This window comes from Malaclemys terrapin, chromosome 8, assembly GCF_027887155.1.
Source record: "Malaclemys terrapin pileata isolate rMalTer1 chromosome 8, rMalTer1.hap1, whole genome shotgun sequence".
NCBI classification, from domain to species: Eukaryota; Metazoa; Chordata; order Testudines; family Emydidae; genus Malaclemys; species Malaclemys terrapin.
In genome coordinates, this window is record NC_071512.1 from 38149116 (window position 1) to 38168391 (window position 19276).

General features: G+C 43.3%; 1 protein-coding gene and 1 pseudogene across 1 annotated transcript; both read left to right on the forward strand.

The window, feature by feature from the left end:
- The first annotated feature begins 940 nt into the window (after positions 1 to 940).
- On the forward strand, positions 941 to 3532 carry LOC128841917 (protocadherin gamma-A12-like; annotated as a pseudogene).
- A 2476-nt stretch (positions 3533 to 6008) lies between these two features.
- Positions 6009 to 8492, forward strand: LOC128841918 (protocadherin gamma-B5-like). The gene has a single exon (XM_054037439.1). The coding sequence runs from the start codon at positions 6009 to 6011 to the stop codon at positions 8490 to 8492; it is 2484 nt and encodes an 827-aa protein (XP_053893414.1).
- Positions 8493 to 19276: the final 10784 nt, after the last annotated feature.

Sequence of the window (19276 nt, forward strand, 5' to 3'; positions counted from 1 at the left end):
AGAGGCTCCTCCTCCTCTCTCTCCCTGCAGCTCCTGCTGCTTTCTGTTATTCCCTCTCACCTTTTCTCCTGCCTGCCTGTTATGTCTCTTGTGCCCTCCTTCCTCCAGCACAGCACTCCACCATCTCTGTGGATCTAGAGCAGAGAGAATACATATGTACCAGCAGCAGATACAATTTTCTACACTCTGGGTCCTAGTGGCACCTCCCCCCCACAGTCTGGCACCTCAGGTGGTGGCCTCAGTTTGCCTCATGGTAAGGCCAGTCCTGCTTCTGCATGTGGCAATAACATTTTTACGATATAATGATTCTTTGGAAATGGAGAAGCAAAAAGTCTTTGTCCACAATGAATAGCCACATTTCTCTTATAACTTTATTTCAAATATATTTTTTCTCGAATCTTCAGGTCATTTCAGCAACTCAAAATCAGGGGAAACGATTATTTTCCATTTCAAGATGATGTTTTGAGTATTGTGGGTGAATAATTAATAGATTTTAAGAAAAAAAGTTCCCGAATTTAATTAATTCCATTAAATGTCTAGCTCTGTTTGTTTTTGTGGAGTATTCATTAAAAAAATAGAGGGAGGAGCACACCTAAAAGATTAAAACAAATAGGCAAAATAAACTCAGGGAAAACAAGAGGGATATTTATCTGAGCTGGTGCAGTTATTGGTTGAGGCTCTGAGAGTCGCTGTTCACCGATCAGAGAGCGAAATGCAATGAGAGACCCAGACAGCCCATAACCGCTTACACAACGCATAACACAGAGATCAGATTCACGATCAGTCAGAGAGATTCTAAAGAGAACTTTGCGAGTGGAATAATCTCTGAAACAGTCTCGATGCAAACATCAGTTGCTGCGGAGACAAAGGACTGGCTATAATGCCACAATAGTCACATCGGTGACGGGGAATCAGAGTAATACTATTGCTAGGGAAGGAAATGGCCGATGAACAAAGACTCCGGGATTGTAGAGGGTTGCTGTGTTGCTTTACGTTGCTTTTCCTTTGGGAGGCAGTTGCTGGGCAGATTCACTATTCGATTCCTGAGGAAATGCAGAAAGGCTTTTTCGTGGGGAATATCGCAAAGGATCTGGGGCTCGATACAAAAAAAATCTCAGACGGTGGAGTCCGAATTATTGCAGAAGGTAGGACGAAATATTTTGCTCTCAATTTGCAGAACGGCTATTTGTATCTTAGTGAAAAAGTGGATAGAGAAGAAATATGTGGCCGGATCTCAAAATGTCTGTTACAATTGGAGATTTTTGTTCAGGAACAGGTTAAACTTTATACAGTTGAAATTGAAATCTCCGACATTAATGATAACGCGCCAAGCTTCCAAGTAGAGGAATTGGAGTTAAAGATCAGTGAGATCACAAGCACTGGGTCGCGCTTTCTTCTGCCAGACGCCCAGGACCCAGATGTAGGAAGTAATTCTATTCAGAGCTTCCAATTCAGCAGTAATAGGCATTTCTCCCTGGACGTGCAAACGGGAACTGATGGCGCAAAATACGCTGAACTGGTGCTAGAAAAAATTCTAGACAGAGAAGAACAAGCCGTTTACAATCTAGTCCTCACAGCCATTGATGGAGGAGACCCAGTCAGATCTGGCACTGCGAGAATCCGCGTTATTGTTGAGGATGCAAATGACAATGCACCAGTTTTCACACAATCTGTTTATAAGGTGAAGGTTTTGGAAAACGTGTCTATAGGTTCCCTTTTGGTTACAGTGAACGCCACTGACCTGGATGAAGGAATGAACTCCGAGATAACATACTCCTTCCGGAAAATATCAGAGAAAGCTTCAGACATATTCCAGCTGGATTCTAAAACCGGGAAAGTGACATTGACGGGGCACTTAGACTTCGAAGAAAGTGAATTATATGAAATAGAGGTTCAAGCCCGCGATGGGAGAGGACTATCTGCTCGCACAAGGGTTTCGTTAGTTCTTATGGATGTAAATGATAACGCTCCGGAAATTACAATCACAACTCTCATCAGCTCGATCCCCGAAGACTCCTCAGAGGGAACTGTGATCGCCTTTTTAAAAGTACGAGATGCAGATTCAAGAGAGAATGGTGAGGTCACGTGCTCTATCCCAGTCAACCTCCCCTGTCGGTTACAGAAATTATTTGACAATTACTACAGTTTGGTAACAGACAGAGCACTGGACAGGGAGCACGTCTAGCATTACAATGTAACGATCACAGCCACAGACCAAGGGATTCCTGCTCTTTCCACAACCACGTTCTTCCTGTTGAAGGTTTTAGACAAAAACGACAATCCGCCTGTCTTCAGCCAGACACTCTACACCTCTTATATCACAGAGAATAATCCTAAAGGGGCTTCTATTTTCACATTAAAGGCAAACGATGCTGATTGGGAAGAAAACGCCAGAGTGACGTATTCAGTTACTGAAGGTCAAATTCAAGGAACTCCGCTCTCCTCCTCCATCTCAATTAACTCTGAGACTGGGGCTCTCTACGCTCTGCGCTCCTTTGATTACGAACAGTTCCGGGAGATTCGGTTCCAAGTGCAGGCTCAGTATGGGGATTCCCCGCCTCTCAGCAGTAATGTCTCCGTCACTCTCTTTATACAGGATCAGAATGACAACAGCCCGCACATCTTACACCCCTCCTTTCCCACCGATGGCTCCACGGGAGTGGAGTTGGCCCCTCGCTCCTCCGAGCCGGGTTACCTGGTCACTAAAGTGGTGGCGGTGGATGCAGACTCCGGACAGAACGCCTGGCTCTCCTATCAGCTGCTGAAGGCTACAGAGCCGGGGCTCTTCTCTGTGGGACTCCACAGCGGAGAGATCAGGACAGCGCGCTATTTTCTCGACAAAGATGCGCTCAAGCAAAGTCTGGTGGTTTTAGTGAAGGACAACGGGCAGCCCCCTCTCTCTGCCACGGCCACTGTCACGGTGGTGGTGGCTGACAGCATCCCCGACATCCTCTCCGATTTAAGCAGCCTCTCAGCGCCTGCAGACCCCCAGTCCAGCCTCACCTTGTATTTGGTGATCGCTGTGGCTTCCGTTTCCTGCTTGTTCTTTACCTTTATCATAGTGTTACTGGCCCTGAGGCTCCGCCGGTGGAGAAACTCGCCGCTGTTTGACTCCTCGAGTGTGACTTTCAGTGGAGTTCCCGTCTCGCAGTTTGTGGGAATCGATGGAGTCAGAGCTTTTCTTCACTCCTACTCACATGAGGTTTCGCTAACCACGGACTCCAGAAAGAGTCAACTGGCCTTTCCTAATGGCAGTTGTTCAAATAGCCTTACAGGTCAGCATCCTTCTGAGAAATCAGGTCCTCTTTTAGTCGCAGAAATTTCAAATATCAATATTGACGATCAAGTCTCCCTTCAGGTGAGTTTCTTAAACAACAACTTTCTCTTTCATGTGGAAAGGCTTATTTCCTGGTGTGTTTTATATGTAATAGTTCCTGTAGAGCAACAGTTCATCGGCGTATCCTATAAATTAATGAAGTTTTACTTACTACACTATGCAATTATAAATAATTTTCCGATAATTTATATGTAATGTAAATACCTTTAATTTTTCTGTACAGTATTACTTTTCAAAACTTCAATGAGCACTTACATGCAGGTGAAAACCAATATACTATTATATCTATACTTATTTGACTTCTACTTTATAATATTTTACTTATGGCGGTATCTGAGGTCCAACCATCAGCTTGAGAAATATTTATTTTCATACCAATGTGAATTGTAAAAAGCTCAACTCAAATAATATATCAAAATATTTCCCCAAACTCAGAATAATCTGAAAAAAATTAAATGTCTTTTTACAATAAAATCTGGATTAAACACTGTAATCTTGCCTTTGTGGGTCACAACAGAATACCAAATTCAGGACAAACTGCTGAGAAATAGGGAGGACACACCCCAAACTAGTGATTATTCTCCCATGAGATATACCAAACCAGCAACAAAATTAAACTTCTGTTTCACCACACTGGCTAACAAGAAGTCATAAAAGCAGTTTCCTTAGGCATTCCAGTCCTTGTATCACCACCAAAAACAGTAGACTTAAAGATGAGTGGTTCTTTAAAACCAGTTTCATCAAGCAAAGGGTTCTTCTGATCCCAAAGGACCAGCCACACACCCAGGTCAATATACAACTCAGATATTACTCAAAAATCGGGCTGTTGCCAATCCTTTAATATCTACAATCTATAAAATTTATAAAAAGAAAGGTGAGAGTTAAAGCTAAATTAACTAATTAGATAAAATTAGATATTAGATGAAATTTACATTTGCCTTTATGAATAACTCCATCTAGAAAACACTGTCATAATCCAAGCAGAATATGAGGAAGGGATGGATAATTGTGAGGTCTGTGTCGGAAACAAACATGCCCAGGGCTGGCTCCAGGGTTTTGGCCGCCCCAAGCAGCCAAACAAAACAAAACAAAAAAAGCCGCGATCACGATCTGCGGCGGCAATTCGGCAGGAGGTTCGGCAGGAGGTCCTTCGCTCCGAGCAGGAGTGAGGGACCCTCCCTGAATTGCCGAACAGCTGGACATGCTGCCCCTCTCCGACGTGGCCGCCCCAAGCACCTGCTTGGTAAGCTGGTGCCTGGAGCTGGCCCTGAACATGCCTCACTTCCTTGCCATACAGACATGGCAGGAAAGGCATTTTCTTCGCCTTCTCTATAACCTGAGTGTCTGAGGATCCCTTCGAGATGATCTCCGAACTGCCAAATGTATTAATAAATCTGGGGTTAAGTATACAAGTAAAATTCTTAGTAATAGTTATCAAACCGCTTGGGTGAGAGTTTCTGCTAACTTTCTTTTCATAAGCAAATGAGAAAAAGAGGTGTGTGTTTAAATGAAGGAGAGAAGTATCTACTGATACAGTTAGGTGAATTTTCCACTAGCAATTAATAAGCTATAACTTAACACTTCGCTATATGTTCTCTTATCCCCAAGTAGTAATAAGATAATTTTGTATTTATATCTATATCTATTGGGAAAAGGGCAGGGGGAGGGGCTAAAGGGCTCCTTGTGAGAACACCATGACATGCATTCTAAGGATGTCAACTGAATTTTAAACATTTCTTTCTAAAACTAGTTTCCGGTAGATTATGCCTTAGTTTTTAATTGACTGCCACTTCCGATGTATAATTTCATTTTAATTATTTTTAAACTTGCTCTTTTCTCTGAGTGATCTGCTTAGAAAACAGTATAAAGAGTTTACGTTATTTAAAATGAATGTCATAGTTCCATATTAAAGCCAGGAATTAAGTTCTGAGTAAGGGTTTGGTTATAGTAATGAAGAGTATTAATGTATCTGTATTAGCTATAATGTTTGGAGTGTATTTTCTTCGATATCCAGAAATAGATTATCTTACCTCCGAGAAAATATTTAATAGGCATAGACAAGATCTCAAAGAAATATGGGTAAACGGGGTCTTATTCCTGAATGGGAACTTGTTGAAATATTCAGAAAGCGAGAGCATTTGTTTTCAGAAGCTCCGTTTTTCTACGTTGAAGCAAACTGTCCAGTTATGCCCCAAATGAAAATACGATGAGTAAGTTTATCGGTATAAATTTGCCTGTATTTCGAACACTGTTGTATCGGTTGGTTTGACAAAGACATTTTTGTTTTAAGTAATTCTTTACATTATTTTACCTTCGATATTTATTCAAATAAGTTGGAGGTCAGAGTTAGTCTCTATTCAGCGCCATATAGTTGCATTATTGAGATGCGCCTAGCTGCAGATCTCCGGCTGAGACGCAGGGTGTCGCTGTTGGCAAGGGCGATGGGGGAGCGGCAGCTGGGGATCCATTGCAGACTCCGGCAGTATCGCAGTCAGCCTGTGCAGAGCGGAGAGGAGACATAGCAGAGATATATCCACACAGACTCGCTGAAAACATCAGTCTCTGACTGGCGTTTCCATGAAATATTGAGAAGAGAAATAATTTTATTTATTCAACCTTATCGCAGAAGGTTTCAATTTACTTGGAATCTAAAACTCCCGGTCCGTTCGGAATGGACGAGGAGAACAATGCAGTGAAATTAAGAAGGACATGGATAAAAACAAGCGACAGAACCAGGGGCCGGAGATACGAATGGCAAGTACTGTTTTTTCACTTCTTATTCTCGTTGTTCTGCCCGACGCTTTCTGAGCAGCTTCGCTATGCGATTCCTGAGGAAATGGCCAAAGGTTCCCTTGTGGGGAACTTTGCCAAGGATTTGGGGATAAATGTCAGAGGACTGTCATTCCGGAGCCTCCGTATTGTCACTAGTTCAAAAAGGCAGTATTTCGCCATTGGTGCAGAAACTGGAAACCTAAATGTAAATGACAGAATAGACCGAGAAGAAATATGTGGAAAATCTCCTCTTTGTGTTCTAAATCTCGAAACGGTAATTGAAAACCCTTTCAACGTTTTTCATGTGATTGTAGAAATCCAAGATGTTAACGATAATCCGCCGTATTTCACCAGAAGCAATGCTGATTTTAAAATAAGTGAGTCCGCGCTACCCGGGGCTCGGTTTCCATTAGAAATGGCGCAAGATCCCGATGTTGGGATCAACGCAGTACAGAATTACCAGCTCAGCCAGAATCAGTACTTTGTCTTGTCAGTGAAGATGAGCACAAATGGCAATAAATACGCAGAATTAGTTCTGGGTAAGCATTTGGATCGGGAGAAGCAAAGTTACCATCACTTGATGTTTACGGCTGTGGATGGGGGGGACCCAGTCAGAACTGGGACTGTTCAGATAAGGATTAATGTCACTGACGCCAATGACAATCCCCCCGTATTTACTGAAGAGATCTACAAAGTCAGCCTGAGTGAAAATCTACCACAGGACTTCTTAGTGCTTCAGGTGAAAGCCACGGATAAAGATGAAGGGTTATATGCAAAGATTGTCTACTCTTTTAGTAACATACCCGACAGTATTTCTAAACTATTCAAGATGGATCCTGATAACGGAGAAATTATAACTAAATGGAATCTGGATTATGAAATGGCAAACAACTTCTTATTGGATGTGGAAGCGACCGACGGCGGAGGTCTGACTGCTCACTGTAAACTTCAAATAGAAATTCTTGACGAGAATGACAATGCCCCAGAGATAACGCTGACATCTGTGTCCAGTCTAGCCCCCGAAGACTCTTTGGCGGGGACAGTGATAGCTTTGATCAATGTCATTGATCAAGATTCTGCTGAAAACGGAAAGGTCATGTGTCATTTAGACGAAAAATTGCCTTTTAAAATACTATCCTCTTCTAATAATTACTACAAACTCGTCACAGACAGCTTCCTTGACAGAGAAAGGACCCCGGAGTACAATATCACAATCACCGCCACAGACAACGGCTCTCCCCCCCTCTCCACCCAGAAAACCATCCTGTTGCAGATCTCGGATATCAATGACAACGCCCCTGTCTTTGAGAAACCTTCCTACACCGCCTATGTGCCAGAGAACAATCCCTCGGGGGCCTCTGTTTTCAGTGTAAAAGCCTCAGACCGGGATCTGGACCGGAACGCCCGACTCACTTACTCCATCCTGAGCAGCAACCTCGAGGAGCTGCCTCTCTCCTCCTACATCTCCATTAACTCGCAGACCGGAGCTATCTATGCCCAGCGCTCCTTCGACTATGAGCAATTCCGGGAGTTTGAAGTGCAAGTGAAGGCCCAAGACGGCGGGTCCCCGCCTCTCAGCAGCAATGTCACCGTCAGGGTGTTTATTCTGGATCAGAATGATAACGCCCCTCGCATACTGTACCCTTCCCTTGGAGCCGATGGCTCCGCCTTGTTCGAGATGGTCCCTCGCTTGGCCGAGGCAGGTTATCTGGTGACTAAGGTGGTGGCGGTGGATGGTGACTCAGGACACAATGCCTGGCTCTCCTACCATCTGCTCCAGGCCACGGAACCGACGCTCTTCAGCATGGGGCTGCACAGCGGGGAGATCCGGACAGCCCGCGCCTTTGCGGACAAAGATGCTGTGAAGCACAGGCTGGTCACCCTGGTGAAGGATAACGGGCAGCCGCCTCTCTCCGCCACAGTGACTCTCAACCTGGTGTTTGCTGAGAACTTCCAAGAGGCTTTTCCGGAAATGAGCGACCAATCGGGTGACTCGGCACCTCAGTCTGATTTACAGTTTTACTTGGTGTTGGCTTTAGCCTCGATCTCATTTTTGTTCCTCCTGACAATTACACTGGCCATTGTGATGAAATTGCGAAGGTCAGGAAAACCCACTGTTCTTCGATGTCTGAATTCTGACATTTATTCCAAGGCCCATCCCAGTTATGCACCGAACTACTGCGATGGTACTTTACCTTATTCCTACAATCTCTGTTTAGCCACAACTACCAGTGATAGTGGCTTTAAGTTCTTGAAAACCGATGGTCAGAATGATGCACTAGGTAGTAATCTTTGCAGTAATAACTCTGGAATGTTGTATCTGAACAGCAACAGTAACGACCCAAATTCTCAGTCCGAAACTCTACCGAAGGTGAGCGAATGAACTGATCCATTAGTGTTCTTCTTAATATTTGCCATGTCTCGGTATTTTTAAAGGAAACCTGATTATTAATTATCTTAATTAAAATGTTTAGCATCTAAAAGATCGTGTGTTAATCCCGAAGAAGTATTTTTAGTTTTGTGTTTTTGATTTATGTTGACGTAGCATTTAGTTAGAGGTTGTGATTTTTTGAGAAGTGTATTTTGATATGATTGTGATATTGGCATGCCAAGTTCCAGCTCATGCCAAGGTTCCATGTTTTAACTGAGACCTGACAGATACAGAGTTGGAATCTGTGGGTTAATATTGATAAAGTAGGTATTAGAATTAAAAGAAAGTGTTTAGACTGTATTGACTGCTTGTGAGTTGTTGTCTGCATTAATCTTACTTGTTATATCTATGTTCCATATTATATGGTAATATTTGAGCCGTTGTATTGTGAGCCTCTGTTACGGTATGAATTGTCACGTGGAAGAGGGACATCAGTTAGTGTGAAGAGGGTCTCTTGTACAGTAATTATGCCCATCTTTAAAGAGGAGACCCAGGGATATCAGACATTCTAAGGGGTCATTTTAAGGAGCTCTGTTACTGTGTGAAACCTTCGCCTTTTGGACTTACATGTTCCTATTTATTCTTTAATTAGTACTTTTTTAAAGTTTAAGCTAAAGTGTTTTATCGTTTTTATAGAAAAATAGATCTTTTAAAAATGTACTTTTGGCCTTTATACAATTGTGTCCTTTATTTGTTAGTATCCTAGTATCTCAGCAAGAGGTGACATAATATAGAAATGTGCTGGACTGTGGCTTTAAGTAGTCTAGTGGATATATGTTTTGTTCTAAAGGTTTATTACTTAACGCATTTGCACTGGTGTTTGTTGCATGATAACAGATGATTATTCATGATGTACCAGTGTTCCAGTGGCTCTGCACATGTACGCACATAACCTGATATTCGCTTTCAATGTTCCCTAGCAGCATTTGATTAGCTATCAGAATGCATGGAATATCATCTTATATGTACTTACATGAGGAATACTATCTATAAAGTTATTCATTAATTGTAGCAGATGTTTCATTCCATGGTAAGTGCTGTTACATATGGAACTGGCATGTTTGTGGATGAGGTGTTCCTCGTTCCATATCATATGTAAATATGATTATGGAGTGAAACTTGGCTCCAGAGGAGCCCTGGCTCATTCTATTTGATCTATCTTTTTGCACTTTGTGTGATATGGACAGTACATTAAATGGGAGAAAATATATTTATAAGACCATTCCCTCAATTATGTCACAGTATTTTCTGGGCAGAGCATTCCACTTCTCCCTCAGAAATAGCTCTAATTTCTTTGTTCTCTCATAAAAAAGGAAATTCAAAAATCTATTTTGTCATACAAAAGAATATATTAAAAATAAATTAGGTTGCCAAGTGACACATTTTATAGTGTGGAAATGTCAAAGTTAAGGTTGCCAAAGCAATCCTGTTGTGAAAATATAGTATGGTACAGCATTTTATTTCATGGTCATATGCTACATTTTATTAAGAGACCATGCCTCAGTCAGAACCTGTAAATTGAACAGTGAATGAGTCAGAATTCTGCAGTGAACTAAGCAAGGACTCACTGAGTGCAGAAGTTGAACAATGTGCAGTGAAGGTGGCAATGATATGGTGGGATCATGCAGGAACAGGGGAGGCCTCCTAATTCATACTGAGAAAGTAGGGCAATCAAGGTGAGCAGCCCTCAGTCATGAAAGAACAGGTTAAAGACTATTTAGAAAAACTGGACATGCACAAGTCCATGGGGCCAGATGGAATGCATCCGAGGGTGCTGAGGGAGTTGGCTCATATGATTGCAGAGCCATTGGCCATTATCTTTGAAAACTTGTGGTGAATGGGGGAGGTCCCGGATGATTGGAAAAAGGCAAATATAGTGACTATCTTTTAAAAAGGAAAGAAGGAGAATCCGGGGAACTACAGACCAGTCAGCCTCACCTCTGTCCCCAGAAAAATCATGGAGCAGGTCCTCAAGGAATCCATTTTGAAGCACTTGGAGGAGAGGAAGGTGATCAGGAACAGTCAACATGGCTTCACCAAGGGCAAGTCATGCCTCACCAACCTGATTACCTTCTATGATGAGATAACTGGCTCTGTAGGTGTGGGGAAAGTGGTGGACATGGTATATCTAGACTTTATCAGAGCTTCTGATACAGTCTCCCAGAGTATTCTTGCCAGCTAGTTAAAGAAGTGTGGATTGGATGAATGGACTATAAGGTGGATAGAAAGCTGGCTAGACCATCGGGCTCAATGGGTAGTGATCAACGGCTCCATGTCTAGCTGGCAACCGGTATCAAGGGGAGTGCCCCAGGGGTTGGTCCTGGGGCCAGTTTTGTTCAACATCTTTATTAATGATCTGGATGATGGGATGGATTGCACCCTCAACAAGTTTGTGGATGACACTGAGCTGGGGGAAGAGGTAGATTTGCTGGAGGGTAGGGAAAGGGACCAGAGTGACCTATACAAATTGGAGGATTGGGCCAAAAGAAATCTGATGAGGTTCAACAAGGACAAGTGCAAAGTCCTGCACTTAAGATGGAAGACTTCCATGCACTGCTACAGGCTGGGGACTGACTGGCTAAGTGGCAGTTCTGCAGAAAGAAACCTGGGGATTACAGTGGACGAGAAGCTAGATATGAGCCAACAGTGTGCCCTTGTTGCCAAGAAGGCTAACAGCATATTGGGCTGCATTAGTAGGAACATTGCCAGCAGATTGAGGGAAATGATTATTCCCCTCTATTTGGCACTGGTGAGACCACATCTGGGGTATTGCATCCAGTTTTGCCCCTCCCCCCCCAGTACAGAAAGGATGTGGACAAATTGGAGAGAGTCCAACAGAGGACAACAAAAATGATTAGGGGTCTGGGGCACATGACTTATGAGGAGAGCCTAAGGGAACTGGTCTTACCTAGTCTGCAGAAGAGAAGAGTGAGGGGGGATTTGATAGCAGCCTTCAACTACCTGAAGGAGGGTTCCAAAGAGGATGGATCTAGGCTGCTGTCAGTGGTGGCAGATGACAGAACAAGGAACAATGGTCTCAAGTTGCAGTGGGGGAGGTCTTCTGAGTGCTTGATTTCACAACTTTAACATTCCTTTAATGTAGGGTTCAGCTTTTGGTGTTTCCATTTCTCAGTGTATATTCCTAGGTTTTTAAAAAACTAATTTTGGGGGGAAATCAGAAATTCTGTTGTGTGGAACCATATTACCCTGCCACATGGGTCATCAGCAGGGTTGGGACCTTCAAAGCCACAATGTTATCCTCTCTGTGGACCAACCACTAAAGAGGGAAGAAACAAACATTTCCCCAGTGGGTTTCACAGCTATTTGCTAGACAGCAGAGGACTGCTGAGACTCAGAAATTCTGTGTTTGGGGTTCCAACTTTTGAAGAAAAGTATGCTGTAGTGATTACAGACCCTTCCTCCCTGTTCTTCCCCAAGCAAACCCTTTCTGAGCTTTTCGCCTCCAGCCTGTACTTCTCCCAGTCATTCTCAAAGCCCTGTTCTCATCTCAGTCTCCCACAATCCCTGTGTATTCAAGTGAGGCTATCCCTTCTTCAATCTGTATGGGTGCTTGTAAGAGGGGCCATAAGATTACAACAGAGACAGTCTCCTTTCTCTCAGTTCTAGTGCAAGGTTCCAAACATCCCCTAACTAACAGGAGGAAGGAAAGGTCTGATGAGCACTAGCAGCCCTGCAGAGAAGCATGCTTAGTCACTGTAACAGGGCCTCCTCAGTCCCACTTCTATCTCCATCTGCACAGCAGAGACCCTTGTGCTGGTCCAACACCTTGTGCAGTTTATTTATATATGAGTCCCACCACCTTCACCACATACATGGCACCTTTCCAAGCATAGGGGAGAGCAATATCTCTTTCCTTCTCACTGCCTGCTTTCCCCCTTTTCACTTCCTTCCTGTGCCTATTCGTGGGCTCTGTCTAATGGCTTTATTAGCCTTTCTGCCCTGTCCCAACCATAAATGAAGCACAGGTCTGTCTCCTCAACTCCAATCTGCTATGCCTGATTGGAGCTTCTGTGAACAGAGTGATGACTCAGGGTTTCATACCTAGCACTCTATCATAGTCAAGCTTTGGTGGTGGCATATGTGCAGTCCCATTGCATGTAGAATCTCTGTGGGGATAGATTGTTCTCCATTCAAACAGAATCTTTAGAGAATAGAGCCACCTGATTCTAAACCTCTACTGAGAATGTGCCAACTCTGATTTTTCATAAGTTTATAACTCAGCTAAATGCTTGCAAACCTTCACAGGAACTGCAAAAGGCACAATCCTAATACTACGGTGCCTACCCAGTAAATTTTCATATACCTGATCAAAAGCATCGGGTCAGGAGAGCTTCTCAATTAAATGGTTCTAAGAATTTTTTCAATATGAGAAAAACAATATGTTTTCCCCTAATTCCATACTCAGAAATGGATGAACTGTTTTAGCTGAAAGTTGAAAAACATTCAGCCTGAGGCAGCATAGAAAATTTGAGTCCAAAGAATTAAATTTGACAAAGTTTAAGCAACTGAAAAGAGAGTTTTATAATGGCAAAAGTTAAGCACTCCCAAATAGGCATTGCTACCAACTCTAATTTCATGGACCTAATTACATTATTGTGTATACACAATATTTAGCCTTCTTCTTTTTTGCTTAATAAGTTGTTTAAAGGTAAGTTTCATACCCTTTATATGTTCACCGAACATTAGCCAATTTCTGAATGAGTGGGTGAATGAATGAATGAATGAATGAATACTAGTTTCACCCATATGAATGTCTCCACTGACTAAACCGGCTGTTGAATCAGCCCCAGAATGAGACAGAATTCCCGTAGAAACACCAGTAGCTGAACATGTTATTTAAAACTGTATTATCATGTGTAACCACAAAGAGGCGTAATTAAAATTGTATGCACAATCTTATTTTGGGGATTTACTGAAAGGTGAGTGCTTAGCTTTGCAACCTTAACATTCTGTTAAAATAGATTTTGTATGGATTTTGACTATCAAAGATAATAAATATATTGTAATAAAAGAATATAGCAAAACTGATTACTAATTTAACGGCCAATGTGTTTGCAGAACATATGAATCTAAATCCTAAACAGCAATGGCTCTGGCCATTAGATCACTTATGCTTGTGTTTATAAAGTCACTGAGATTATTGAGATGTATGAACTTCTCACATGGCAAAGTTTCTGGGCTGGTACTCAAGAGTATTATTATTAAATTATACAAAAAAGTCAAAGAGCAGTAAGCCAAAGAACAATAATTCTTTAATTTGCATCATGAAGAAAAACGTTATAGTTGAGACTTGAATGATAGATAAACAGAGAGTAAGAGAGAAACAGACAAGCAGAAAGACAGAACTCGACATTTTAAGCATTTCCGACTTATAATGACTGGATTATAAGGGTATGTCTACCCTACGGGATAACTCCGAATTTACAGAATTCGATTTTTGGCAACCGATTGTATAAAGTCGAGTGCATGCGGCCACACTAAGCACATTAATTTGGCGGTGTGCATACATGTATCGAGGCTAGCGTCGACTTCCGGAGCGTTGCACTGTGGGTAGCTATCCCATAGTTCCCGCAGTCTTCCCCACCCATTGGAATTCTGGGTTGAGATCCCAATGCCTGATGGGGCCAAAAATTTGTTGCGGGTGGTTATGGGTAAATGTCGTCAGTCAATCCTCCCTCCGTGAAAGCAACAGCAGACAATCATTTCGCGCCCTTTTCCCTGGATTGCCCAGGAAGATCCCATAGCATGGCAACCATGGAGCCGGTTCAGCCTTTTTTCATTGTCACCGTATGTCTACTGGATGCTGCTGACAGATGCGGTACTGCAACACTACACAGCAGCATCCCCTTGCCTTTGCAAGTTAGCAAAGACGGTTACCAGTCATACTGTACCGTCTGCTGCTGTCATGGGTGCTCCTGGCCAGCCTCGGACAAAAATGGGAATGAATACCCAGGTCATTCTGTTCTTTAAGTTTTGTCTAATGGAGAGTCAGTCCTGCCTAGAATATCAGACAAACCTACTAAAGAACCAGAGAGGCAAACGGATGCTCCGGGTCAGAGCCCCAGACATCCCGCAGAAATGATGAGCTGCATGCCATTCTAGGGGGTGCCCCTACAACAACCCCACCCATTGCTTCCCTTCTCCCCCACCCCTCCCGGGCTACCTTGGCAGTTATCCCTCCCATTTGTGTGATGAAGTAATAAAAAATGCATGAATTTGAAACAACACTGACTTTATTGCCTCTGCAAGCAGAGATCAAAGGGGGGCGGGGAGGGCGGTTGGCTTACAGCGAAGTAGAGTGAACCACCATTCTGCACTTGCTCAGCCTATAGCTGAAAATGGGAATCTGTGATAAGCACTAGAATAGAAGCACTTGCAGGGCTGAACCTCCATTTGTGTGTGTGGGCCTTTGGTTGACACTGGTAAAATACAAAATGTCCCAGGATATGTATGTTGGGGGACAGTTCTAAACAGCAGCTTTATTTTTTTATTTGCAGCAAAATGTAGAGGTCTAAGTATCTGATTGTGAGCCATGGGAGCAAGGAGTAGGCTGGGGTAGGTGCGACCATGTGGTGCTGCCGACTGGGAGAGCAGCCTGAGGCAGAAGCCTCCGGCTGGCATGATATTCCAGGCAGGACTGAATCTCCATTACACAAAACTTAAAGAAGAGAATGACCTGGAGTCATTCCCTTTTTGGTCCAGGCGCCCCCGACCAACCTCACCAAGGCCAGCCAGGAGCACCCATGTCTGCCCAGGCGCCCCTGACTGACCTCACCGAGGCCAGCCAGGAGCACCCACTGGACGACGATGACAGTTACCAGTCATACTGCACCATCTGCCATCCGCAAGGCAAGGCAAGGCAAGGCAAAGGGATGCTGCTGTGTAGCGCTGCAGCACCGCGTCTGCCAGCATCATCAGACATACTGTGACAGTGAAAAAAGGCGAGAAACGATTTTTTCCCCTTTGCTTTCATGGGGGAGGAGGGTGCCTGATGAAATATAGCCTGAACCACCTGCGACAATGTTTTTGACCCTTCAGGCATTGGGAGCTCAACCCAGAATTCAAATGGTTTTCGGAGAGTGCGGAAACTGTGGGATAGCTACGGTTGTCAGTCACCCCTCCCTCCGTGAGCATCCATTTGATTCTTTGGCTTTCTGGTATGCTTGTCTCAGCTCCTTAAGTTTCACTCAGCACTGTGTTGAGTCCCTGTTGTGGCCTCTGTCCATCATGGCCGTGGAGATTTTTTCAAATGTTTTGGCATTTCGTCTTTTGGAACGGAGTTCTGATAGAACAGATTCATCTCCCCATACAGAGATCAGATTCAGTATCTCCCGTACGGTCCATGCTGGAGTTCTTTTTTGATTCTGGGACTGCATGGTCACCTGTGCTGATCAGCGCTCCACACTGGGCAAACAGGAAATGAAATTCTAAAGTTCGCAGGCTTTTCCTGTCTACCTGGCCAGTGCATCCGAGTTCAGATTGCTGTCCAGAGCGGTCACAATGGTGCACTGTAGGATAGCTCCCGGAGGCCAATACCGTCGAATTGTGTCCACACTAATCCTAATTCGAACTGGCAATGTCGATTTCAGCGCTACTCCCCTCATCGGGGAGGAGTACAGAAATCGATTTTAAGAGCCCTTTATGTTGACAAAAATGGCTTTGTTGTGTGGATGGGTGCAGGGTTAATTCGATTTAATGCTGCTAAATTTGACCTAAACTCACAGTGTAGACCAGGCCTAAGAAACAGTTCCAGAGTTACATTGAAAGTCTATCTGTGTTTATCTTTGTCCGTGTGTTAATTAAAAAATTAGACAGATGAGAACATCTAAAGAATTAAAACAATTTTAAAAAATGAACTCAGGGGAAGCTGATTTTTTCTGAGATGCTGCGGTTATTGGTTGAGACTCTGAGTGCCGCTGTTCACTAATCAGAGGGAGAAATGCAATGAGAGATCCAGGCAGCCCTGCTGTTACACAGCACAGAACACAAAGAGATCAGACTCACATTCATCTGGTCTGGAGACCAAAGGGAGCATCGTGATTGAACTCAATCTCTCCTCCACCCAGGCTTGGAAGAAGTATTTTGGAAACACTCCTCTAAAAAGTTATATCTATAATAGCTGTACAGAAATCTCATGAATAGCAATCTGAGGCAATTATTCACTTGCTGGAAATGGCTGATCCACAAAGACACCGGAACTGGTTACCATTTGGGAAGTAGTTTCTCAGCAGAATCGTTATTTGATTCCCAAGGCAATTAAGAAAGGGTCTTTTGTGGGGATATTGCAAAGGATCTGGGCGGTGTAAAAAGAGGCTCTCAGACCACGGAATCCGGATCATATCGAAAGGTGGGACGCAGTGTTTCTTCTAAACAGCGGCCATTTATATTTGTCAGACAAAATAGAGAAGAGATCTAAGGCTGAATACCGAGGTCTCTGTTACTTCTTTGAAGTTTTAGTAGAAGACATATTAAATGTTTTGCAACAGAAATGGAAATCACAGACATTAATGATAACGCGCCAAGCTTCCAAGCTACATGGAAACTTTTTAAAGACACTATAATAGAAGCTCAACTTAAATGTATACCCCAAATTTAAAAAAATAGTAAGAGAACCAAAAAGTGCCACCGTGGCTAAACAACAATGTAAAATAAGCAGGGAGAGGCAAAAAGGCATCCTTTAAAAAGTGGAAGTAAAATCCTAGTGAGGAAAATAGAAAGGAGCATAAAATCTGGCAAGTGAAGTGTAAAAATATAATTAGGAAGGCCAAAAAAGAATTTGAAGAACAGCTAGCTAAAGAATCAAAAAGGAATAGCAACAACAACAACAAAAAATTAAGTAAATCAGAAGCAGGAAGCCTGCTAAACAGCCAGAGAGGCCACTGGACGATCGAGATGCTTAAGGAGCACTCAAGGACAATAAAGCCATTGCGGAGAAACTAATGCAGGAGTGAAAGGAACTTAAATTTCCTACTGGTATGGTTGTATCGCAACCCCTCTTCCCACCTCCACTCCTACACACTTAACTTCATGGATCTCTTTGCATGACTTTGATACAGTAGCTGTCTACTAGTTTTATTCTAGAGTATTGGTAGTAGCTTTAAGGGTATGTCTACACAGCCAACGTTAAAGTGTTGCCCTGGCAGCGCTGCCACAGCAGCGCTTTAACATGGCTGTATAGTCCTGGCTCCAGCGCTGGGAGAGAGCTCTCCCAGCTCTATAATAAAACCACCTCTCTCCCAGCGCTATGCCACAACTACACAAGCCATGTTAAAGTGCTGCTGCCGCAGCGCTGCCAAGGCAACACTTTAATGTTGCTAATGAAGACTTGCCCTTAAAACTAGCCTATTTTACCCACTTGTGCTGAATGCTTCGGCCACTTTCTTAGGCCTGGTCTACACTGGGGGGAAAGAGGGCAGATTGATCTAAGTTACGCAAATTTAGCTACGTGAATAATGTAGCTGAAGTCGATGTACTTAGATCAACCTACCATGGTGCCTTCACTGTGGTGAGTCGATTGCTGCCACTCCCCCGTCGACTCCGTTTGCACCTCTTGCGACAGTGGAGTACAGGAGTCGACAGGAGAGCGCTCAGGGATCAATTCATTGCAGCTAGACTAGACACAATAAATCGACCCCTGCTGGATCGATCGCTGCCCGTCAATCCGGCGGGTAGCGTAGACATACCCTTTCTGGCCCCTACCAGCTTACTTTCACCTCTGACTAAATGAATTCCTCACATAGGTCTTTACGGCTGAGGATGTGAGGGAGATTCCCAAACCTGAGCCATTCTTTTTAGGTGACAAATCTGAGTAACTGTCCCAGGTGTCATTAGAGGAGGTTTTGGAACAAGTTGATAACTACTAACTGCAGTCTGTAACCTATCATTTAAATCAGCTTCTGTACCAAATGACGGGAGGATAGCTAATGTGACGCCAATTTTTAAAAAGGTCTCCAGAGGTGATCCTGGCAATTTTAGGCTGGTAAGCCTGACTTCAGTACCGGGCAAACTGATTGAAACTATAGTAAAGAACAAAATTGTCAGACACACAGATTAACATAACTTGTTGGAAAAGAGTCAACATGGTTTTTGTAAAGGGAAATCATGCGTCTCCAATCTACTAGAATTCTTTGAGGGGGTCAACAAGCATGTGGACAAAGGGGATCCAGTGGATATAGTGTACTTAGATTTTCAGAAAGCCTTTGACAAGGTCCCTCACCAAAGGCTCTTAAGCAAAGTAAGCTATTATGGGATAAGAGGGAAGGTCCTCTCATGGATCGCTAGTTGGTTAAAAGATAGGAAACAAAGGGTAGGAATAAATGGTAAGTTTTCAGAATGAAGAGAGGTAAATAGTGATTCCCCCAGGGGTCTGCATTGGGACCAGTCCTATTCAATATTCATAAATGATCTGGAAAAAGGGGTAAACAGTGAGGTGTTTGCAAATTTGCAAATGCTACAAAACCACTCAAGATAGTTAAATCCCAAGCAGACTGCGAAGAGATACAAAAGGATCTCATAAAACTAGGTGACTGGACAACAAAATGGCAGATGACATTCAATGTTGATAAATGCAAAGTAATGCACATTGGAAAACATAATCCCAACTATATAAATAAAATGATGGGTTCTAAATTAGCTGTTACCACTCAAGAAAGAGATCTTAAAGTCATTGTGGATAGTTCTCTGAAAATATCCATTCAACGTGCAGTGGCGGTCAA

What these genes read in the sequence shown, in the direction of transcription:
- LOC128841918 (XM_054037439.1), top strand. Translation starts at nt 6,009, where the DNA reads ATGGACGAGGAGAACAATGCAGTGAAATTAAGAAGGACATGGATAAAA.